General features: G+C 49.8%; 1 protein-coding gene across 8 annotated transcripts in view; it reads left to right on the top strand.

Moving 5' to 3' along the window:
* Positions 1 to 256: 256 nt before the first annotated feature.
* The window catches only part of SPATA3 (spermatogenesis associated 3), a 39,609-nt gene continuing 15,388 nt past the window's right edge, over positions 257 to 24,477 (top strand). For 3 of the 8 annotated variants that reach the window (XM_044937948.2, XM_025278442.3, XR_006548980.1), the window contains exons 1-2: positions 257 to 1,171; positions 14,847 to 14,990. In XM_044937948.2, the coding sequence (XP_044793883.1) occupies positions 349 to 1,171; positions 14,847 to 14,962 (939 nt within the window). In that variant the 5' untranslated portion in view covers positions 257 to 348 and the 3' untranslated portion in view covers positions 14,963 to 14,990. Of the gene's footprint in view, positions 1,172 to 6,419; positions 7,491 to 11,667; positions 11,846 to 14,788; positions 14,991 to 15,174; positions 15,328 to 24,477 lie in introns of those variants that run through there. The other 5 variants (XR_003107277.3, XR_003107276.3, XM_025278445.3 and 2 more) reach the window with 5 other exon arrangements.

A 24,477-nucleotide genomic window follows, 5' to 3' on the forward strand; every position in this document is an offset into this window, starting at 1 on the left:
ACGTTCCAGGTGCAGTGAGCATCTAGGCCCACCGCTTTATTAAATGCACAGAAATCCATTTTACTTGGAGCCTTGGACATAATGATCCATCCATGGGATAAACGGACTTGTTCGTTTGACGCCAAAGACACACAAAATGATTGCGAAACTAATCAACAGCCAGCGTGCCAGCGGCGCCCGCAGCAACTTCCCTGTATTGGAAGATTTCCAAGGAACAGCTGGCAGAGGCCCTTGGCCACACGGGAAGAGGTAGGGGGCAGGGGTATTGTGACATGCCCCAGGGAAGGGCAGTATTTCCCTTGGCCATTGGAGGCCCCGGCCCAGAGGGGCAAGGGAGCCGGACCGGCCATGGAGCCTGGGGCCCAGCCCTCCAGGGCCCTGGGGGAGGGCAAGGCCGAGCCGCAGCAGCAGGCCCCCACCCAGCGCATCGAGGGCCATGGCCAGGTGGTGCTGTTGGGCGAACTCTGGAAGCAGGATGAGTGCTGTGTGACCCTGCAGAACATTCTGGAGCAGGACCCGACCGATCCGCCCTCCCGACCCTCGTCCATCCGAGCCACGAGCGGCCACAGCAACTCCAGCAACTGCGCCAGGGGGAGGCTCAAGCGCTGCGGGGACAGCTCGTGGAAGCAGGGCGCCGATTGCCCGGCCGCCAAGTCCAAGCGCTGCTCGCAGAAGCAGCCGTGCGAGCCGTGCAAGGCCAGGGACGCGCCAGAGCGCCAGGGCAAGGCGGCGCAGGCGGGGACCCCGGGCTCGGGGCCGGCTGAGGACGCGGCGCCGGGCTGCCGGGACCCTGGACCGCAGCGGGCGGCGCCCGAGCCCGGCGCGCGGCTGCTCCTCGTGCTGTGCCGCGCGTCCGCGCTGCGCTCCCAGCTCCCGCGGCTGCAGCTGCTTCTGCAGCAGGTGAGCGCCAGGGAGCGCAGCCGGCCCGCCGCGCTCTTCGGCCTCATCGTGCAGCCGCGGCGCGAAGAGGAGGCCGAGGCGCGCCGCCGCATGGAGAGCCTGCTCTGCGGCGCCTTCGCCCCGCACAGCCCCGACGCCGAGGTGCACACGGCCGTGTTCTGCCCCCGCCGCGCGGAGGGCACCCTGGACGTCCAGCGCGCCGCCGGAGGAGCGCACAGGGTCGCGTCGCCGGGTTGCGTCCGCCTCGTGGATCGGGCCACCCAGACGGATGGTGAGGGGCCCGAGGGAGGGCAGGGGGCGGGAACGCCGGGTGGCCAGGGGCGCCCCCGGGGTGGGAAAGTGCAAATACGGAGGAAGTCCCAACCCTGCTGGTCCCAGAAGGGAAAGTCTTAGCCGCTCAGTCGTGTCCGACTCTTTGCGACCCCATGGTCTGTCCATGGGATTCTCCAGGCAAGAATACTGGAGTGGATAGCCATTGCCTTCTCCAGGGGATATTCCCGACTCAGGGATCGAGCCCGGGTCGCCTGCATTACAGGCGGATTCTTTACCATCTGAGCCACCAGGGAAGCCCTTGGTGGGGATGATTTAGTCACTAAGTCCTGTCTGACTCTTGCAACCCCATGGACTGGGAACCTACCAGGCTTCTCTGTCCATGGGATTCTCCAGGCAATAATACTGGAGTGGGTTGCCATTTCCTTTTCCAGGGGATCTTCCCAACCCAGGAATCCAACCCGGGTCTCCTGCATCGCAGGCAGATTCTTTACTGACTGAGCCACAAGGGAAGCCCACGGAAGCCCAGGGAAGCCCAAGTGGTAGACAAATTCCTGATGTCGTGGTCCCTCTCCTAATGCCCCCACTTGCTTCGTTTGGGGTAAAGATGAACTGGGTTTCTCACACCAGATGTCTCACTTGCTGAGGCAATCTCTGGTCAAAAAGTGTTGGAAATGATTTGTAGTTAAACCTCCCACCAATCCACCGGACCCTCTTCCCCCTTGCTTGCTCCTGCCAATTGCACTTTTCTAAGGTACTCTTTTGGGAGTCTCCAGTTCCCAAGCCCACCCCCTCCTCTCCAAATCCACTATTTCTTAACTTGATTCTTTAGTCTTCTCCTCCAAGGAATCGCAACTACAATAAAAACATGCCTATGGTGAGCCAGGCGCTGTTCTAAGGGCTTTTCACGACTAATCCTCACAACAATCCAATAAGGAAGGCCCTGTGTTAGCCTAGTAACCCTCCTCCTTCCCTCATTTCGGGATTCTTACCTCCAGCCCTCAAGACCCTATGGAGGGTTCCAGACCTATGGGTTAATCCATGGGTCTGAGGGCTCTGGGCTCTTAAATGAGCACCTAATGCCTCTGCCTCCTAGAATCCCTCCAGGGGCATCAGTCCAGAAGAAGGAGGTGCTCTGGGCAGGTAGTCAAGGCTCCATTACTGGAGGCTATGCCACCCTTCTGCTGGTGACCAGAGCTAGTTGTCCCCTCTTGCTGATTAGCTGCCCTCCTGACACGTGGGGGTGAAGGGTCAGTTGGCATCTGTGGTGCCTTCCAGCTCTAAGATGCTAGTTTCGGGACAAATGGTGACTTCCTGATCTGGGTGCCCCAGATGCACCAGCGTCAGGGCCAGCAGCGTCAGGGACCTTCTGCTCAGGACCTTGTCCCGACCACCTAGCTGCATCCCTTTTAGGCCCATTCTCCTCCCTCTCCTAAATAGTCCATGAGGTTTTCCCATGGCCAGCCTGCCTGCTTAGGAAAGCCTCTTGCCTGGGGATTGTTCCAACGGGGATCCTCAGGCAAGTCCAGAAAATCCCACTCCATCTTTGAAAACAAGCTCTTGGTGATGCAGTTCCCAGGAGCCTTGTCCCCTATCAGCCATGCCCACCCTGCGGTCAGCAATTCCCTGTGTTCTTTGTCCTCCTACCGTCACCGTCAAGCAGCTTGTTGAGCCCCTTCTCTGGACTCTGGCCCTCCTCGGTCTCCACAGCTCGGGAGTAGGGAACTCAAGAGAAGACCAGCATAGAAATCATTCTCACACCACACAGAATGTGACCTGGGACTCAGAGGGAGAGAGATCACTTCTCATTGGGAATCCCAAGAAAGGCTTTATGAGATGTCCACTTGAGGTAGATCTTGATGTTGGGAAGTGCTCTGAGAGGGAGAAGGGCTCAAGTAGGGGGAAAATGCTTCCACAAATGCAAGAAAGTGTTCCTAGACTTCCTGGGCTCACCAACAGCTGGAACTGGACGTGGGTAGCAGTGAGGTAGCCTATGAGCCTGGGACAATGAGTTGTGACTCACTGTCACAGAGTCACGTGTTGTAGAGTCAGACTTCCGGGCTTGGAACGTGTGCTCATGCCCGCAGGCAGAGTGGAAGATGTTTTAGCAGTAGTGCTATCCTTCCCCATCCTTCTGGGGCAAGCTCTTACTCCACAGGTGCCATCATCCTGCTTCTTGGGACCTCCTTGCTGTTTTCTCCATGGCCATAGGAAGACTCCTCACTCCTCCCAAAGCCTGACCCTCTGTGTTCCCTTCATCACTCTCCTGGGGTACAGGCATTTGTTTTCTGTGCTCTCTGGCTTTTTGATGTGAAATGGAATGTTTCTTTCATTGCTACCAGGAAATGCTACCCACATGTGTTCATTTGCTGTGGCTGTTCAGTTGCTAAGTTGTGTCTGACTCTCTGCAACTGTAGCCTGCCAGCCTCCTCTGCCTATGGGATTCTCCAGGCAAGAATACTAAAGTGGGTTGCCATTTCCTTCTCCAGGGGGCCTTCTCGGCCCAGGGAGCAAACCCAGGTCTCCTGATTGGCAGGCGGATTCTTTACCAATGAGCAATGTAGGAAGCCCACCCATATGTGTCTCAGTTCACTTCAGTTCAGTTCAGTCACTCAGTCGTGTCCGACTTTTTGAAACCCCATGAATCGAAGCACGCCAGGCCTCCCTGTCCATCACCAACTCCCGGAGTTCACTCAGGCTCATGTCCATCGAGTCAGTGATGCCATCCAGCCATCTCATCCTCTGTCATCCCCTTCTCCTCCTGCCCCCAATCCCTCCCAGCATCAGAGTCTTTTCCAGTGAGTCAACTCTTCGCATGAGGTGGCCAAAGTACTGGAGTTTCAGCTTTAGCATCATTCCTTCCAAAGAAATCCCAGGGCTGATCTCCTTCAGAATGGACTGGTTGGATCTCCTTACATATGTGTCTGCCCATCTCTAATTCACTTAAACCAGTGGTTCTCAACCAGGGGCAGTTTAAATCATGCTGAGTCTCTCTCTCCCCCTCCCCCTACCCCGTCTCTCTCACACACACACCACAGTCCAGGGACATTTAGCAATGTTGGTAGACATTTTGGGTTGTCACCACTTGGGTGGAAGGCTGGTGGCTACTGTCATGTCATGGGCAGAAGCCACTGATGTTGCTAAACCACTTCCAGTGAAGGACAGCCTCCCAACAAAGAATTTTCTGACCTAAAATGTCAATAGGGCTGAGATTGAGAAACGGTATAAACCAAGTTGAAGCCCTCAGTCAAAAGCCCATCGGTGCCTGAAAATCAAATTGTGCAGAGATAAATGCCTTAGGAGTTCCTGACCTGACTACTAAATCAGGACAGGGTTCCCAACTCAGGCCTCCAGTCTCTCTGATTCTAAATTGAATCCCCTGCTGAGAGATCCATTGCTCTTGACTTCAGGGAATTACCACCTTCTTGCAGACTCACCTGTTCCATGAAACTCCTCACGCCAAGGGTCAATCAGATTCAACCCAGCTTTATTGATCTGAGCTTCCTTTCATTTCTAATCCTTCGTGCCTTTGTTTTCATCAATCCTATCAAGGAATTTTAAAATTCATTAATTTTAAGGCTTGTATAATTATCTGACTCCCTAAGAGAAAGAGCCTTGAACGGGACTTATTGATGCCTCCAACCTGCTGTGTGACCTTGGGAAGGTAATTTAATTTCTCTGAACCTCAGTTTCTCTTTTGCAAAAAGAGAATTATTAAGATGTTTTCAGGCTCTAGAATCCTTAAAATATTTCCTGTCATTTTATATTTCATGTCAGGTCTGGCCTTACATAGGGATTCTCCCTAAACCATAAAAGGTCTACCCTAAACCGTATCCTGGGGCAAGATTATCAGCCTCCAGACTCTCAAGGTTAACAGTCGAAAACTCACTCACCTAGTGATGCATTAATGGCAGAGTCTCCTACTGTGAACATGTTCTGTGTTGCAGTCCCAGCGTGAAGTTTAAGGTTGTCTTTTTAAAATCCTGTTTCCTCTTCTGTCCTAAAATGAAGATCACATTGTTAACTTCAAGAAAAAGCCTAGTCTCCTAATCGGCACGACGAGTTGGGAGTCTGAGAGATGGTCTGCTACTGTCAGACTGTGTGAATCACAACAAACTGTGGAAAGTTCTTAAAGAGATGAGACTACCCGACCACCTTACCTGCCTCCTGAGAAACCTGTGTGCAGACCAAGAAGCAACAGTGAGAACTAGACATGGAACAATGCACTGGTTCAAACTCAGGAAAGGAGTACGTCAAGGCTGTACATTGTCACCCTGCTTATTTAACTTCTATGCAGAGTATCTCATGTGAAGTGCTGGGCTGGATGAATCACAAGCTGGAATCAAGATTGGTGGGAGAAACATCAACAAGCACAGTTATGCAGATAATACCACTCCAATGGCAGAAAGTGAAGAAGAACTGAAGAGCCTCCTGATGAGGGTGAAAGAAGAGTGAAAATGTTGGCTTAAAACTCAACATTCAAAAAACTAAGATCATAGCATCCAGTCCCATCACTTCATGACAGATAGGGTAAAAGTGGAAACAGTGACAGATTTTATCTTCTTGGGCTCCAAAATCACTGTGGATGGTGACTGCAGCCATAAAATTAAAAGATGCTTATCCCTTGGATGGAAAGCTATGACAAACCTAGACAGCATATTAAAAAAGCAGAGATATCACTTTGCCAACAAAGTTCCATAGAGTCAAAGCTATGGTTTTTCCAGTAGTCATGTAGAGGTCTGAGAGTTGGACCATGAAGAAGGCTGAGTGCTGAAGAATTGATGCCTTTAAACTGTGGTGTTGGAGAAGACTCTTGAGAGTCCCTTGGACAGTAAGGAGATCAAACCCGTCAATCCTAAAGGAAATCAACCCTGAATATTCATTGGAAGGACTGTTGCTAAAGCTGAGGCTCCAGTGCTTTGGCCGCCTGATGCAAAGAGCCGACTCATTGGAAAAGGCCCTGATGCTGGGAAAGATTGAGGGCAAGAGGAAAAGGGGACAACAGAGGATGAGGTGGTTCGATGGCATCACCAACTCAATGGACATAAGTTTGAGCAAACTCCAGGAGATGGTGAAGGACAGGGAAACTTGGCATGCTGCAGTCCATGGGGTCACAAAGAGTCAGACACAACTTAGTGACTGAACAACAGCAACTGCTATTGTCATTGTAATGAGTTTCAGAAAAGGTTCATTTTTCCAAACAGCTGTTATGTTTTTGTGGAAATTCTTTTCCCCATTGCAATGTTTCTTATCAAAGTTGGGGAACCCCCCCCAAGTCCTTTCCCACAGTGAGGAGAGCAGACTTTGGGAGAATGGGGAAGCCACTCCAAACGGGATAATCTGGTGTGGGGAAGCAGACAGCGAGACAGTAAAAGGTTGTAGATCTTCCATGGACCCTCAAATCTTCAGTTACCGAAAATTCACAAAATGCATGGTGAAGTGGTTTGTTTGTTTGGAGTGGGTAGGGGTTACGTGAAAACCAGTGATAGAGGAAGCATCTCAGCCAGGGTGTCTTGGAAAGGAATAGCACACAGAGACCCAGGGACACACCAGCAGGCAGGTGCCCAAAGGAGGGTCTCAGTTTGCAGAATCCCAGGGTCCAAGTTGCCACAGGCTCCAAGGCCAGGCTTAACCAGGTGCCCAGGTCTGTGGGCACCTCCAGGAGCCAAGGAGGACGGAGGGCAGCAGGCAGGTATCAGCAGAGAAGACTGTCCCCAGAGCCCCTGCCATGGGAGCCCCCCTGTCTTTTGTGACCTCACAGGAGGCGGGTGGGTGACTCTTCGCTTCAGGGCCTTAGCCCAAACGGACGCCAGAGCCTTCCCCCAGGGCAGGGGCACGCGGCCCCTCGGCGAGGGAGCCGGGACATTAGGCAGCTCCATGTAGGTGCACGCTTAGGTCAGGAGGATCCACCATGAAGAAGGGCAAGAGGAAGAAGTCAGAAACCAGGCGCCGGGGCTCCACCTCCCTGCACGCCAGCTCCGAATCCACCCCCCAGCAGCAGAGCTCAGAGTCCAGTTCCCAGCAGCCTGTCTCCGGATCCAGCCCGCGACCACCCAGCCCCAAGCCCACCTCTCAGCTGCCCAGCTCGGGATCGGCCCCCCTGACACCCAACCCAGCACCTGCCCCACCGCCACCCAGCCCAGGGCCCACCCCACAGCAGCCCAGCTCAGGGTGCACCTCACAGCCCAGCAGCAACTCTACTCCCCCGCAGCCTGCACCCCGAGCCCTCCCAGCTCCAGAAGTCAGCCATAGCCACTCGGCTCGGGACATCGTGTCTCCAGACCCCAACTCCAAAGCATCCTCTCGGTCCAAGAAAGCAGGTGGGTGGCCTTCTTGCTCAAGTGGTTCTAGGCTTTCTGCTGATGGATCCCAGGGCTGCCCCAGAGGCTGATAACTCTTCTGATTGGGTCGTGATGTACTGATAACGTGTATTCTGGAGCTGTGCAGTGGGGAGTGTGTGGGTGAGGGCGAGGGTGAAGGGTTTGGGGTTCATTTTTTTACCCAAGAGCCCAGGATTCCTGGGTTTTGTCATTCCTCACCATGTTGAGTCTCTCTAAAGACAGCCACAGGGTATTCAGACAGATTAACATTTGCCGTGGCTCGATGGGTAGTATTAGCTCCTTGGGAGCCATACATACCCAAATAAACACCAACACTGCATTAATAAAAGAATCCAGTGAAGGACAAGGAAGGCGGTCATGCTGCTTTACTCTGTCCTCATCAGGCTGTTTGTGTGCATAAAAGATGCCTAACAATCTAGTCCAAGGAAGATAGTCCAGGTTGGGGAGTTGAGAGCAATCAGGGGAGGCAAGGGCCTTCTGGTATAGGAGACTTGGTTGAGGGAATTGAAGGTTATCTGTCTGTCAGCTGGAAGATATGAGTAGATTTGTTCTATGTTGTTCTCAGATGTCCGACTAAGGACCAATGGATAGGGTTGTCGTATAAAATACAGGCCTCCCTGCCAAATTTCAGATAAATAATAAGTGTGTCCTGAATATTGCACGGGCTTCCTATATTTTTATTTGCTAAGTCTAGCAACTCATCCATGGAAGGCACTGTAGAAGGTAGATTTCTGCTCAACTTTAAAAAGTATCCAACGATTAGCTCTGTCTGAAAATAGAATGGCTGTACAGGGAAAGTGGTCCCCCATCTTCTTGGGTAGCCAGAGTCTGAATGAGCATGGGATTGTGTCGAGAGAACTCGAACAGAGTTCAGGAAGTGGTCTGGTTAATACCATGCTACTAATAATGGTAATAGCTAACATTCATCACTGAGCACTCACCATGTACCTGACATTCGACTCAGCCAAATGATCTTATTTCACAGTCTTATAAAGGAGATACTAGTATCATCTCCATTTTGTGGATGGGGAAACTGAGGCTCAAGCAAGCGTAACAGCTGCCGCTCATGCAGCTGCTGGTAGCACTAAGAGGGGAACTTCGGTCTATTCTGACTTTAGAATCCTCCCTCAACTGCAGCAATGATCTTCCAATCCTGGAAGGTTTGGTGGTCTTCCCAGGAGGAAGAACATCCTTTCTGAGCTTCTGGATCCACCTTGAGCCAGTGCCCGTGACTCTGTGGTCCTGAGCCCACCACACTTCCAGGACCACAGCGTTCCCTCTCAGATTGTGTGGACATAAAATAAAGGCGAGGAGTAAGGGTGAGTCCTAAATCCAAGTATAGCTGTGACAACAATATTTCTGTGGCTAGGGATCAATCCACTCACATATGGAAATGTTTTGAGTATGATACTAAATATTGTATATGTTATGATCAGAAACATTACTTTGCCAACAAAGGTCCATCTAGTCAAAGCTATGGTTTTTCCAGTAGTCATGTATGGATATGAGAGTTGGACTATAAAGAAAGCTGAGTGCTGAAGAATTGATGCTTTTGAACTGTGGTGTTGGAGACTCTTGAGAGTCCCTTGGACTGCAAGGAGATCCAACCAGTCCATCCTAAAGGAGATCAGTCCTGGGTGTTCATTGGAAGGACTGATACTGAAGCTGAAACTCCAATACTTTGGCCACCTGATGCGAAGAGCTGACTCATTTGAAAAGACCCTGATGCTGGGAAAGATTGAAGGTGGGAGGAGAAGGGGACGACAGAGGATGAGATGGTTGGATGGCATCACCGACTTGATGGACATGAGTTTGAGTAAACTCCAGGAGATGGTGATGGACAGGGAAGCCTGGCGTGCTGCAGTCCAAGGGGTCACAAAGAGTCGGACACGACTGAGCGACTGAACTGATGATCGTCAACCACTGAGATAAACCTTTCTGGATTATGGCCTTGAGAACTGATCTGTAGAACACGAGACTTTCTATTTGCACATCTTTTCATGAATGCGTGTGGCTCACCCCCAGGTTGGTATTCTGTTTGTGGTGGAGGCAAAGCGGGAACTGGTGAGGCTCATCCGTGGTTACAATGGACACCCACTCTTCTGCCAAAGGAATTGTCTCCCTTGGAGCCAGAGTGGGAAGGAATGTTGGTGATAAGGGATGAGGACCTTTAAATAAAGGATGCCATATTCTAAAATACAAATCTTTTCATATGCAGAGAATACTGTAGCTCAAGAAAATACAAGTCTTCCAGAAGAATGTCTGTAATCAAGAAGATGGACAATTTCAAGCCTCAGTGAGGCTGTGGGGAAGTCAAAACCTTCTCACACTGATGGTGGGAATGTAAAATTGTTAAATTGCCATGGAAAACTGTCCGGGAGTTCCTCAAACGGTTAAACATGAAGTTGCCATCTGATCCAGCAATTCCTGATCTGAGTATATACCTAAGAGAATTAAAGACATACATCCACACCAGAACTAAAACAGCAGCATTATTCATTATAGCCGAAAAGTGGAAACAGCTCAGTGACCATCAAATGATAAATGGATAAACAACATATGGTACATCTGTGCAATGAAATACTAGTTGGCAATAAGAAGCGATGATGGGGATTTCCCTGGTGGTCCAGCCGTTAAGAATTGAAATTCCAATGCAGAGGACACAGGTCCCATCCCTGGTCAGGGAAACTAAGATCCCACATGTCTTGGGGCAACTAAGCCCAGGTGCCACAACTACTGAACCTGCGTGCTCTGGAGCCCACACACAACTACAGAAGCCCTCCCATCACAACCAAGACCCAGTGCAGCCAAAATCAAAGACATGAGCAATGCCTATACATGCTGCCACACAGATGGACCTCAGACCCAGTAGACTAAGTGAGAGAAGGCAGTCTCGAAAAAGCCCACATATTGTATGATTCCATTTATGAAATGTCCACAGTAGACAAATCTATTGCCCAGAACTTCAGGGAGCGGAGAATATGCAGGGCTGCTAATGGGCTTGGGGAAGGACGGAAAAGTTTGGAATTAGTGATGATGGTTGCATACATTCATGAATATATTGAAAGCCACTGAACACTTCAAAGGGGTAAACTTTAGAATGGAAATCGTGTGTCCAGTTTGTTTGTTTGTTTTTTCCCAGTTTTTTAAAAGAAAATAGATAAGTCTTATCTTTAGAATCCTGTCCCTCCCCTTTCCAGGAAAAGTTTCTGTTGTGGGCAAGTCTAAGCAGAATGGGTGTTGATCACTGGCTTCCTGGGCTTTAGGGTTGGCAGCTCAGTCAAGAAGCCAAGACACGGAATTCCCTGGTGATCCAGTGGCTAAGATTCTGAGCTCCCAACATGGGGGGCCTGGGTTCGATCCTTGACCAGGGAACTAGATTCCACGTGCCTCAACTAAGAGTTCACATGCCGCAACTAAAGGTCTCACTTGCCACAACAATGATCAAAGATCCTGCATGCTGCAACTAAGACCCAGGGCAGGCAAATATTATTTTAAAAAATAAAAAAAGGAAGCGGGAGCCAAGGCGGAAGTAGTTACAGGAAGGAATGATCCATCCGGGAGTCCTCTTGCAAAACAGCAGAGGGCGCTGTCTCCAAGTTCCTCTGGGACCTGCAGCTCGGGACAGCAATGGAAGATGAGCTTGGGAAAGGATCTCAAAGACGGTCCACTGGACTGGTTGTCTTCTGGATGAATCTGTGAGCTCCAGAAAAACGGAACGTGGCCGCTCTGGTTGCAGGAATGTCAATGCCACCTCTCCTAGGATGTGCAGACCTCTGCTGCCATCCCTTCCCTCGAATTCCGTGGAAAGAGCCCCAAATTGCGAGTTAGTAATCCTGAACTGAAGCCCGATTCTTCCATCTCCTTACTATCGGGGCACATCTTTGATATTCTTTGAGCCTCGGTTTCCTTATTTGTAAGCTGAGGATAACAATATTCCCCACCCCAGGACTGCTGACAATGAGATGCGATGGATAATGCCATACAGAGCACTGTCCAGGTATGAGCTATTACATGGGTGTTCTCTGTGTTATTTCCAGGTAGCATGCATTATTTCCCCAAGCAGTCGTTCCTCTCTCCTCTACACAGGCCACTGCTCCTCGCATGGACACCTCCTGCAGCAGTGGGCCCCTCACCTCTCTCCTTCTCTGTCCAGCAGGGCCTCTGATTCTAGTGGGCCCACGTGCATTCTGTTCCTGTTCCATTTGCCCCGGCAGCTCTGCTTGCTGGCGTCGTCTGGGCCTCTGCCACAGCCGCATCTTCGATGTCCTTCTGCCTCGGGCCTGGCCGACCATGTCAGGGAGAGGATTCCCAAACCTCCTCACCTTTTACAGGTTCTGTAGCCCCTGGGGGGAGGTGCTGGATCTTGGGCCCACCTCATGTTTGCAGTCCTATGGACAGAGGAGCCTGGCAGGCTGTGGTCCCCGGGGTCTCAAAGAGTCAGACACAACTAAAGCAACTTGGCACGCACACACATGCACTCAGCCTCCTCTGGGGACTCCAGGGCCCAGAGGAAAGCTGCTTCCTCGGGTGGGGCTTCTGGCCTTTTCTGCCTGGACCCCTGCACAGAGAGGTGCCAGTTTTCTCCTTTGGGGTTCATTCTTCTTTGCTACAGAGCACACTCTCCCACAGCCCCTTCATCACAAGCTCCCTGTCACTCAGAAGCTCGGTGATTAAACGCTCTGTCAGGCCACTGCCTCCTTCCATGGCCTGTGCCACAGCCAAAAGCTTCCCGTTCTTGACCCGCATGTGAACTTCCCCCAGAATTTAGAGATACATGTGAATGTAAGTCACGTACCTCTTGGTGAGAGGAAGTCCTCCCCCTCCTTCAGCAGGTCTCAGGCTATTCCTGGCAGCCCCACAGGGGTCTGTCCCTGACCCAGTGGCCCCCACCGCCTCACCCTTCTCTTCCTCTCCCACGAAGCCCCCAGGTGGCTGCCACTTCCCCTGGTGGGAAGACACCTGTCCAGGGAACTTCTCCAGTAGCTTTTGCAGTGGCGCAGGGCTACATACAGAGAAGGCAATGGCACCCCACTCCAGTACTCTTGCCTGGAAAATCCCACGGATGGAGGAGCCTGGTGGGCTGCAGTCCATGGGGTCGCGAAGAGTCAGACACAACTGAGCGAGTTCACTTTCACTTTTCACTTTCATGCATTGGAGAAGGAAATGGCAACCCTCTCCAGTGTTCTTGCCTGGAGAATCCCAGGGACGGGGGAGTCTGGTGGGCTGCCATCTATGCGGTCACACAGAGTCAGACATGACTGAAGCAACTTTGCAGCAGCAGCAGCAGGGCTACGTACAAGGGCTGGAGCGGGACCGCCACCTCCCCCCAGCTCTGGAAGCCGGGGAAGCCCCACTTATACTCAGATGTCACATGTGTCCAACAGGATACGTCTTCCATCTGGGCTTCACCCACCCTAAAGCAGAACCCACCCACCCCCATCTCCATTCTACTCCTCTTCCCAGCCCCTCCCCCACCAACTCCCCTGTCTTATACATTCTTGAAAATCAGCATCTCTCAGCCTTGTGAATCGAGGCGAACAGATACCCAGGTGTGTTGGGAGAACACGCCAGAGCTAAAATGCTCTGCTACCTGGTACGTCCTGGCTGGGAAGGGCCTGTGCCCGCCCCCACCATTGCCATGATCAGCTGTCTTTCCATTCAGTACATTCATCCATCTGGTGCCAGGGAGTGCCATGGATTCACAAACCACCAAATAGGAAAACCTCCTCTGCATAGGATGCTAAGCACGGTGAGGGAAACCAGAACAGGGAACTTTACTCTTAAAAATTGTGCCATCCACATGGTATCTGATTCGTGCTCCTTCCGTGGCCACCAGATCAAGGGGGAAGGCCTGCCTTTCCTGCCCACAAGGCCAGGGCCCTAGCTGCCTGCTTCCTTTGCCCCAGGGACCAGTTCTTCACTCATCTTTCTGTTTATGAAATTGCCCTTAGCCTCAGCGGGTCATGGGCTTCCCTGGTGGCTAAGCTGGTAAAGCATTCGCCTGCAATGTGGGAGACCTGGGTTAGATCCCTGGGTTGGGAAGATCCCCTGGAGAAGGAAACGGCTACCCACTCCTGTATTCTGGCCTGGAGAATTCCATGGACTGTATAGTCCATGGGGTCGCAAAGAGTGGCACATGACTGAGAGATTTTCACTTTCACTTTCTACATGATAAGCTACGACGTGCATCTAGAAACTCCGATGCAAACCAGCAAGGGATCTGTGTCCCAAAAGAGATGTTCAAAGCGCTTTGCTCCTGAGCTGGGGTCCAGGTGGATGCTGTGTTATCAGTCATATCTGAGCTGAATCTGGAAGGATTTTAGGATGCTCTTTAGCACACGCATACATGCGCACACACACACATACACACGGCCTATTTTAAAGGGAAAGGATCCCGGGTGGAGGAAAAGGTACAAGCGAGGCTCATAAATAGGAATGTGAAGGGGAGGGGCCGAGGTCCAGTCTGGCCCGTGTTGGGCATGCACCTAATTCTGCTCAAGTTCACACCTGATTCTGTAACCTTTCCATTTCTATGCAGAGTGGAGTGTTGGCTCTGGCTTTAAATTCATTAAATTAAATTAAAATTTTAATTATTTTTAAATTAAAATAAAATTTTTAAGTGCTTAAATATTAAGAATCTCTGCTTTAGTAGGGTTTTTGTCCAAATGGCTACTGCTTTTTCTGAGTGCCTTCCATGTCTGCCTGCAATGCAGGAGACCTGGGTTCGATTCCTGTGTTGGGAAGATCCCCTGGAGAAGGAAATGGCAGCCCACTCCAGTACTCTTGCCTGGAAAATCCCATGGGCGGAGGAACCTGGTAGGCTAAAGTCCATGGGGTCGCAAAGAGTCAGACGCGACTGAGGGACTTCATTTTCACTTTGCTCATCCTTACTAGCAGCATCGTACACTTTCCCTTCCCACCTGCTTTGTGGGGGTGTAATATGTGGCTTCTTCAGTTGCCTAATCTCCAGAACAGAGCTATGCGGCAGGACTCCTCCACAACGGGGTTGTGAGGCCTGAGGAGGACACTGGGTGGGAGGGAGGTGTTTAGCACAGGGCCTGGCACACGGCGGCCTTAAGCACCTTGTCATCTTATCTCTGAGTGTCCAGGGGAGCTGGCATAACAGGCCAGCCCATCCCCGGATCCTGGAGGGAGTCTTGTGGTAGAGCGTTACTGAAAGAGGCTAAAGGAGCTGTGTTCCCTTGAGAGGAGGACCTTTAGCGGGGAGATGGGTGTTCCTGTGATCCTCATGGTTTCCACTTTCCCCTGCCTAGGGATGAGCACTAAAGCCCAGCTGCCCCCAACCCATGGGTTCTCTGCTTTGCTCTGCAGAAGACCTCCAAGAAAACATTCCACTCATCGTAATTCGCGTGCTCCGAGCCCTCGGAACTGTTGCTGTGGCTCTGGGAGCCCTAGGAGCTGCCTACTACATCCTTGAATCTTTGTGAACAAGTCCCCAGGCCCGCAGTCCGGCAGGTATGTGGACCCCTTTCATGCCTGGGGCCCTCTGCAGAGTGATCCTAGAGCCCATCGACTCGCCAGCCTTGTAGCATGGGGAGCGTCTGTCCCTTCTCTGAAAGGAGGAGGTCTTTATGGGGGCACCAAGACCGCCAGCCTTTCAAGGGAAACGTGAGAGTAAGAGACTCATTTCTGGCCTCAGGGCCTACTGGCATGGCTCTCTCGGGCAGCCCTGGACACTCATGGACAACGCTAGACCCGTTATTGGGATCGTCAAAACAGAGATTTCCCTGTTCCCTGCTGACCTGGGGTGGTTCCTCTCCTCGCAGACACCAGCTAGGAGGAGACAGGAGAGGTGAGCCGGGGGTCCTACACCTCTTGGAGCTTTTCCTAAGAACTTTCTCCCTGTGGTTCCCACTGTTTCCAGCCCTTCTTGTCCTCTGTGAACTTCGTGTTCCACAGAAACCTTCTCCCATCTTTTAAACCACTGTTCTCTACAGCCTATTCCATCCTGTATTGTGGATGATTTTTATGTACATAGGTGGCCTGTCTCCACCTTCTAGTACAAGATCCCTGAGGGCAGGGAGCCTGCCTTATGCAACATCTTGGATCCTCCCCTGTCTCAGGCTGGGCTCCCTAGTAGCAGAGCCTGAGACAAGGATTTTGGTGCACGGGATTTAGTGAGGGAAAAAGAGCGAGGGAAGGCCAGAGAGGGAGGGGACGGAGCAAAGCAAGGATGAGGTCTCAGCTGAAGTCCACTTAGCCTGGTCCAGGCAGGCCTGGACGTTGAATGACACCCAGAGGGGGTCTAGCCTTGGGGCAAGAGGGTTGGCCTTTCTTGCTCTTCTGTGAGTCAGTCGTTAGCTACTGGGAGAGGTTGGGAGTGCGTGTCTTTGTGAAAAAGTGGCTCCCGTTTGGGTGAGGACAAGTTCCTGGGGAAGCAGGCAGCTCTGGGCCATCAGTAGACAGCGTTCATAATTCACAGGACTGGGCAGTGGATGTGCAAGCGCACAAAGAGGATCTGAGCAGGCACTGAGAGCACCTTTTGCCGGGAGCCATCTCCCGGCATATTGCATATTGAGTGCAGCACTTTCACAGCATCATCTTTCAGGATCTGGAATAGCTCAATTGGAATTCTATCACTGCCGGGAGCCAGCGTGAGAACTCCGCCCGTGGCAAAGGTCATGAGGAAGGAGGCTCGGCATACGCAAAGGCGGGATCGAGCCTCAGGAGTCCCCCTGGAAATTCTCGAGCATCTACCCCCCAAAACCAGAGTCTGCCTACTTTCTGCTTTGTGCTCTCACCTACACCTCTGACTTTACAGGGGGCTGTCCCCCGCTACCTCTCTCTGAAAAAAGAGTTAACTTACAGCTCCAGTTAATAATTCCTGGGTGTGATAGTGTTTCAACCTACAAACTCGTTTGGAAGTCCTCTAAGCCTGCCTGAATAGGTTTTTCCGGCCACATGTGATTGCTCAGAGCCTCCCAGCTGTGAGAGGCATGAGATGTTCTAAACTGTCTAAATACAGATTCCTCTGAGCAGTTAAAAGATTGATTAGAAATTGTATTGGTGAAGGGTTTTTCACTTGTTGGGCCAATGTTTGCTGCTAAATTTCCATATCCCTTACCTACTGTGTCCCTGGCAGTGTATTGATTACATTCAGGAATGTAAGTAGTAGCTTTAATGTTTGTAACCTTGGACCCTTGAGTTAATTCTTTTTCTTGTTATAGCCCACCACACCTTTGCCCTATAGGAATGCAACTTTATCTAATGCTTTTGGAGGGTGGCGCCTGACTAATCACCTTTAGAGAAAAATAAGTTTTCTGAAGAAAGGGTCTTAAAATGTTAACAGGCCTCCGGGCCAGAAGATGATGCAAATCACCTAAACTTTTGCATATGGTAAGTTTGCAGGAAGAAAGCCTGGCTTACTGCAGGACTCTACCCCTTCCCCCATTATCCTCTGTGCATAACTTAAGGTATAAAAACTACTTTGGAAAATAAAGTGCGGGCCTTGTTCACCGAAACTTGGTCTCCCCATGTCGTTCTTTCTCTCACCTTCTGGCTGAATTATTCAGCCTCTTTTCTCCACTGAATTTCCTCACTGAGCTATCCTTATTCTATTACTCTTTATATCTTTAATTAACATTTAAATAAGCTGTTGTTTCCTGATTCCTTCCTTCTCCGTTCCTCTCTCCTTTTCACTCTTTAGCTCTTTCTCTGTCTTTAGATCTTTCTCTCTTTTCTTTCCTTTTCTTTTGGTTATATACCCTATAATACATATTCTAGGGTCATAGATGGGAAATAAGTAATTTTTGATATAATTCTAGATGTTATCCCAAAATTATTGATTCAAGTACTCTCCATTTACCATTATATCGATATTCTCATTGCTTTACATCACCAGTAATTGGCATCATCTGGTATCATATGTTTAACCATCTCCTGACATGTGGAGGGTGCACTGATGCCGCATACTGGGTTTCAATTGTGTCCACTTATTCCTTGTGAGGGTTACCAGGACAATTCTGTGTTTTTTTCAATGAAATACCAGTTTATATATTTCTCCCACATTTCTATTGATTTAGAGAGCTTCTTTATATATTCTGTTTGTCATATTTACATATTAAAAATACATTCTCCTCAAAAAAAAAAAAAAGGTGAAAAAGAAAAAAGGAAAGAAAAGAGAGAAAGATCTAAAGACAGAGAAAGAGCTAAAGAGTGAAAAGGAGAGAGGAACGGAGAAGGAAGGAATCAGGAAACAACAGCTTATTTAAATGTTAATTAAAGATATAAAGAGTAATTGAATAAGGATAGCTCAGTGAGGAAATTCAGTGGAGAAAAGAGGCTGAATAATTCAGCCAGAAGGTGAGAGAAAGAACGACATGGGGAGACCAAGTTTCGGTGAACAAGGCCCGCACTTTATTTTCCAAAGTAGTTTTTATACCTTAAGTTATGCACAGAGGATAATGGGGGAAGGGGTAGAGTCCTGCAGTAAGCCAGGCTTTCTTCCTGCAAACTTACCATATGCAAAAGTTTAGGTGATTTGCATCATCTTCTGGCCCGGAGGCCTGTTAACATTTTAAGACCCTTTCTTCAGAAAACTTATTTTTCTCTAAAGGTGATTAGTCAGGCGCCACCCTCCAAAAGCATTAGATAAAGTTGCATTCCTATAGGGCAAAGGTGTGGTGGGCTATAACAAGAAAAAGAATTAACTCAAGGGTCCAAGGTTACAAACATTAAAGCTACTACTTACATTCCTGAATGTAATCAATACACTGCCAGGGACACAGTAGGTAAGGGATATGGAAATTTAGCAGCAAACATTGGCCCAACAAGTGAAAAACCCTTCACCAATACAATTTCTAATCAATCTTTTAACTGCTCAGAGGAATCTGTATTTAGACAGTTTAGAACATCTCATGCCTCTCACAGCTGGGAGGCTCTGAGCAATCACATGTGGCCGGAAAAACCTATTCAGGCAGGCTTAGAGGACTTCCAAACGAGTTTGTAGGTTGAAACACTATCACACCCAGGAATTATTAACTGGAGCTGTAAGTTAACTCTTTTTTCAGAGAGAGGTAGCGGGGAACAGCCCCCTGTAAAGTCAGAGGTGTAGGTGAGAGCACAAAGCAGAAAGTAGGCAGACTCTGGTTTTGGGGGGTAGATGCTCGAGAATTTCCAGGGGGACTCCTGAGGCTCGATCCCGCCTTTGCGTATGCCGAGCCTCCTTCCTCATGACCTTTGCCACGGGCGGAGTTCCTCACGCTGGCTCCCAGCAGTGATAGAATTCCAGTTGAGCTATTCCAGATCCTGAAAGATGATGCTGTGAAAGTGCTGCACTCAATATGCAATATGCTGGGAGATGGCTCCCGGCAACCTTTAATTATCAGTTCAGTCGCTCAGGCATGTCCGACTCTTTGCAACCCCACGGACTGCAGCACGCCAGGCCTCCCTGTCCATCACCAGCTCGCTGAGCTTGCTCAAACCGATGTCCATTGAGTCAGTGATGCCATCCAACCATCTCATCCTCTGTCATCCCCTTCTCCTCCTGCCTATAATTATCCCCGTTGTCAAATCCATGTGCCATGAAAGCTTAATAAGTGATGAGGGAGAGGAGAAGGGGAGGCAGTAATGGGAGCTTTTTTTTTCTTTTTTTAAAAACTTTTTATTTTATATTGGAGTATAGTCAATTAACAATAGTTACTTTCAGGTGGTTAGTTTCAGGAGAAGAGCAAAGGGACTCAGCCATATGTATACATGTATCCATTCTCCCCCAGACTCCCCTCCCACCCAGGCTGCCACGTAACACTGAGCAGAGTTCCCTGTGCTATCCAGTAGGTCCTCATTGGTTATCCATTTTAAATATAGCAGTGTGTACATGTCCATCCCAAACTCCCTAACTGTCCCTTCCCACATCCTTCCTCAGTGGCAACCAGTCCCAGACCTCTAGCAGCCACAGCAGGATGTGTGGTGGGAACAGATGCTCAAAAGCCCAACCCAGAAAATAAGCTCCAGGGAGAGCTCGCCATCTCCTCAAAGGCTCTGCTGCCTGATCATGGGACCATTCATAAAAGAGCAGAGAAGCACCTTAAGCTTCACAAAATTCCAGAGCAGCTGAGATCCCCGGTTTCCTCATCTGTAAACAGGAAACATCATAGAACCTTCCTCTTGAGATGGTTGGGAGCATGAGACGGGGTGCTTAGAGGGCAGAGAGCTGGCCAGGGGTCTTGTTACTGTTATCATCTTGGAGATGGTTGGGAAGATGCTGGTTTTGGAGTTAGAGCCCACGGTTCTAGTCTGGCCTCCACTCCCAGGTCGCTGGGTGTTCGGGCCCATATTACTTAACTTCTGTGAGAGTTGGTATCATCTCTAAAGTGGGGAGAATAACAGCACGTTCAAGGGCAGTGGTTGTGAGGATCAACTAAGGGAGGTGCAGCCCTCACGGGCTGGTCACCGGCTGGGTAGACGGTGTGCTGTGCTGAGTCATTTCAGTCGTGTCTGACTCTTTGTGACCCTATGGACCATAGCCTGCCAGGCCCCTCTGCCCATGGGATTCTCCAGGCAAGAATACTGGAGTGGGTTGCCATGCCCTCCTCCAGGGGATCTTCCCAACCCAAGAACTGAACCAGCGTCTCTTACATCTCCTGCGCTGGCGGCTGGTTCTTTATCACTAACGCCACCTGGGAGGCCCTGGGTAAGATGGTAGTGACTGGCGTTTGAAGATGGTGCCTGAGCTAAAGCGTTTCATCTTAGACTCTCCTTCCGGCAGCACCCATGGGTGTGAGCTTGGGCAGGAAACCTTGGGATCAGATCCCCATTCTACCCCCAGTATTTCTGGGGCCTGGACAAGTTTTTTTTTTAACTCCTGACGCTTCATTTTCTTGCTAAGTGCAGATAATAATAGTACAGCCCACATTAAGTGGGGGCACTCGGTGAAAAAAACACATGTAAAAGACAGTGCAGTGTCTGGCACAAAAAAAACCTCAACATAGCGGCTACATCATCATCATCATTTTTTAACTCAGTCAACAAATTTTATTGACCTTTGAAAGCTATAATATAATTTATTTTTCAAATATTTTTTAGAGCAGTATTAACCTACAATGCTCCATTAGTTATGGTAAACAACATAGTGATTCTATGCATTACACAATGATTGCCACAGACACTGTAGTTTTATTAAAACCTAAAATTGTTAACATTAGTAGATGAGAAATTTGTAAACTAGAAGTCAGAATATAGTCAAGCTATGTTTTACAGCTGATCATTTATTTTCTTTAAATTAGCTTCCTTTTTACCTTAAATGCAATTATCTCCAGTTCAGTTCAATTCAGTCACTCAGTCGTGTCCGACTCTTTGTGACCCCATGGACTGCAGCACGTCAGGCTTCCCTGTCCATCACCAACTCCCAGAGTTTACTCAAATTCATGTCCACTGAGTCGGTGATGCCATCCAACCATCTCATCCTCTGTCATCCCCCTCTCTTCCTGCCTTCAATCTTTCCCAGCATCAGGGTCTTTTCAGATGAGTCAGTTCTTCGTACAGAGAAGGCAATGGCAACCCACTCCAGTGCTCTTGCCTGGAAAATCCCATGGACGGAGGAGCCTGGTAGGCTGCAGTCCATGGGGTCGCACAGAGTCAGACACGACTGAAGCTACTTAGCAGCAGCAGCAGCAGCAGTTCTTCGTATCAGGTGGTCAAAGTATTGGAGTTTGAGCTTCAGCATCAGTCCTTCCAATGAATATTCAGGACTCATTTCCTTTAGGATGGACTGGTTGGATATCCTTGCAGTCTAAGGGACTCTCAAGAGTCTTCTGCAACACCACAGTTCAAAAGTATCATTTCTTCTGCGCTCAGCTTTCTTTATAGTCCAACTCTCACATCCATACATGACTACTGGAAAAACCAGAGCTTTGACTAGACAGACCTTTGTGGGCAAAGTAATGTCTCTGCTTTTTAATATGCTGTCTAGGTGGTCATAACTTTCCTTCCAAGGAGCAAGCGTCTTTTAATTTCATGGCTGCAATCACCATCTGCAGTGATTTTGGAGCCCAAAAAAATAAAGTCTGACAGTTTCCCCATTTATTTGCCATGAATTGATGGGACCAGATGCTATGATCTTAGTTTCCTGAATGTTGAATTCTAAGCCAGCTTTTTCACTCTCTTCTTTCACTTTCATCAAGAGACTCTTTAGTTCTTCTTCACTTTCTGCCATAAGGGTGGTGTCATCTGCATATCTGAGCTTATTGATATTTTTCCTGGCAATCTTGATTCCAGTTTGTGCTTCATCCAGCCCAGCATTTCCCATGATGTACTCTGCATAGGAGTTAAATAAGCAGGGTGACAATATACAGCCTTGACATACTCCTTTTCCTATTTGGAACCAATCTGTTGTTCCATGTCCAGTTCTAACTGTTGCTTCCCGACCTGTGTACAGGTTTCTCAAGAGGCAGGTCAGGTGGTCTGGTATTCCCATCTCTCGAAGAATTTTCCACAGTTTATTGTGATCTACACCGTCAAAGGCTTTGGCATAGTCTATAAAGCAGAAATAGATGTTTTTCTAGAACTCTCTTGCTTTTTTGATAATCCAGCAGATGTTGGCAATTTGATCTCTAGTTCCTCTGCCTTATCTAAAACCAGCTTGAACATCTGGAAGTCCACAGTTCACATATGGCTGAAGCCTGGGTTGGAGAATTTTGAGCATTACTTTACTAGTGTGTGAGATGAGTGCAATTGCGTGGTAGTTTGAGCATTCTTTGGCATTGCCTTTCTTTGGGATTGGGATGAAAACTGACCTTTTCCAGTCCTGTGGCCACTGCTGAGTTTTCCAGATTATCTTCAAATGGGCCATAAATGCAAAATCCTATGTTTTGTCATTCATGGGAAATATAAACACTGTAAAAATGAAATGTCCTAGAATTCTGGCTGACAGGGTGCCTGAAAAAATCTCAGCTTTGATGTCAGTGTCCTGTGTGTTCAAAGATACTTGATTTAGTGCTGGGTGTTAAGACTAGCCGGCTCCACACCGAGACCCTCTTTAACCAGAGGGTTGAAAGACCGCAGGAATAGGTAGTGATTCCACATTATTGACTGTGGTGTCCAGTGCCGCTCAGAGTGTCTGTGGTCCACGTGGGGTATGTGTCCAGCCCTGAGCCCTGGGGGATGGGGAGATGACAGGAGGAGAGATAGGAGGAGGGGAAGTGAAGGGGGGTGCAGATTGCAGGGAGAGTGGAGAGGAGAAGAAGGGAGGAAGGAGTGGATTGGAAACCTGCCCTGCCTGGACTAGGTCACCTCCCTGGGACTAACTGAGAGTTTGCATTGGTGGCAAAGTTAACAAGGCTCCCCAGAGACTGAATCCGGGCTCCACTCCAGCCCTAAAGCTGTGTGTATGTTGCCGGCGGGGGTCCAGTTGGCGGGTGGGGCTTGTTTGGGGACCCCAGCATCACTGCCGTCACTTTTAAACCACGCGTGTGCCAACATCACACAGTTCTGCCTCTTTCTTCTGCTCTGAGCGGTGACTCCTCTGTCTCCCTAGGGCAGGCCTCTTTCCCAACACAGAGTTAGGACAGGTGGGTCCTCCCAGGGACAGACAGACCCTCTGTCCTCGGTCCCATGATTTCCCTGGAGAAGAGGCAGACTATGCCAGCGCCCCCGCCCATGTAGTGGCCTGAGACAGAGCCCTTCCCAAGCCCCAGAGCCCATGCCTGGTGATTGTGAGGAGAGGGCGCTTCCTCACCAGACCCTCTGCTTCTGTCAAATTGCTCTTCTGGTAACTGGGAACCAGCGTTGAGATCCACGCTCACTGGCATCCGGTCGCTTGACATGTGTTTTAAATGACCTCACTTCCAGACTTGCTTCTGTCAGGATCAGGCTGTGATGTAAACTCCCCCGTCATTCAGTGTATGCTGAGGGTTCTGAGGGTTGGATCCAGGCACCACCAGTAGGGAGCAGGGAAGCATTTTCTGGAAGCCCAGAACGAAGAGCCACTGGTGGCCATGGTATCTCCCACCTGGCTCCCCAGTGTCCCCCCCCCACCCCTCCCCATGTAGGTATGCAAGTGGGTCAGCTGGGCTATCACATATCAGTACTGACCATGTGCCCAGCACCACACCAGGTGCTGTGAGATGTGACGACACAGTAGGGCGTGGACAGCCAAGTCCACCAACAGGCCGAGGCTAGACTCGCGACTCTGAGGTCTGGTAAAATCGGTGGATCTAGGCCAGCCAAGGTCTCCAGGCAAAGAGATCAGAGGCGAAAATTCAGATGGAGGCCCACACACTTACCTGCCATCCAAGCTAGAAGGTGGCAGAGTCAACACAGTGGGGAGTATTTGGTAATTAAATAATGCATTCATTCATTAGATATTTCCTGGGCACCTACCTTGTGCTATAGGAGTAAAGCAGGCCAGACAAGAGCTCTCGGGGAGCCTACATGCTAGTGGATGCAGGCAGACTGTGGACAAGTCAGTGAATAAACAGGATCACTTGATTTGGTGGTAAATGTTGTCAAGGAAATAAAGTGGATCTGATAAAAAGCAGAGAGAGGTGGGCTGAGCAGGATGGGCCGCTGCCAGAGCCTGGCTGTTCTGTGAAGACCCCTCTGAACTGAGGTGCCTTTGGCAGAAGGAGCCAGACCATGCGGATCTGAGAGAAGAGCATTCTGTGCAGAAGAACAGCAAACCCTACAGCCCTGAAGCAGGAAAGACTCTTAATGTTAAGTTTTAGGGCCAGAGAAGAAGCCAGTATGGCTAAGAGCTAAGGGGTCAGGATGCCACTTTAGGGGAGACCAAGGTCAGGCAAGGTCTTGGAGTTTCCATTGTGTTCTAGATGTGGTGGACAGCCCCTGCTACAGAGCAACAGCAAATCCTTACATAAGCACACTTCTGGACACTTTACATTTATTGCGTGCATGCTAAGTTGCTTCAGTCATGTCCAACTCTGTGCGACCCTATGGACTGCAGCCTGCCAGATTCCTCTGTGCATGGGATTCTCCGGGCAAGAATACT

This window comes from Bubalus bubalis, chromosome 2 (genome assembly GCF_019923935.1).
Source record: "Bubalus bubalis isolate 160015118507 breed Murrah chromosome 2, NDDB_SH_1, whole genome shotgun sequence".
Taxonomy (NCBI): domain Eukaryota; kingdom Metazoa; phylum Chordata; class Mammalia; order Artiodactyla; family Bovidae; genus Bubalus; species Bubalus bubalis.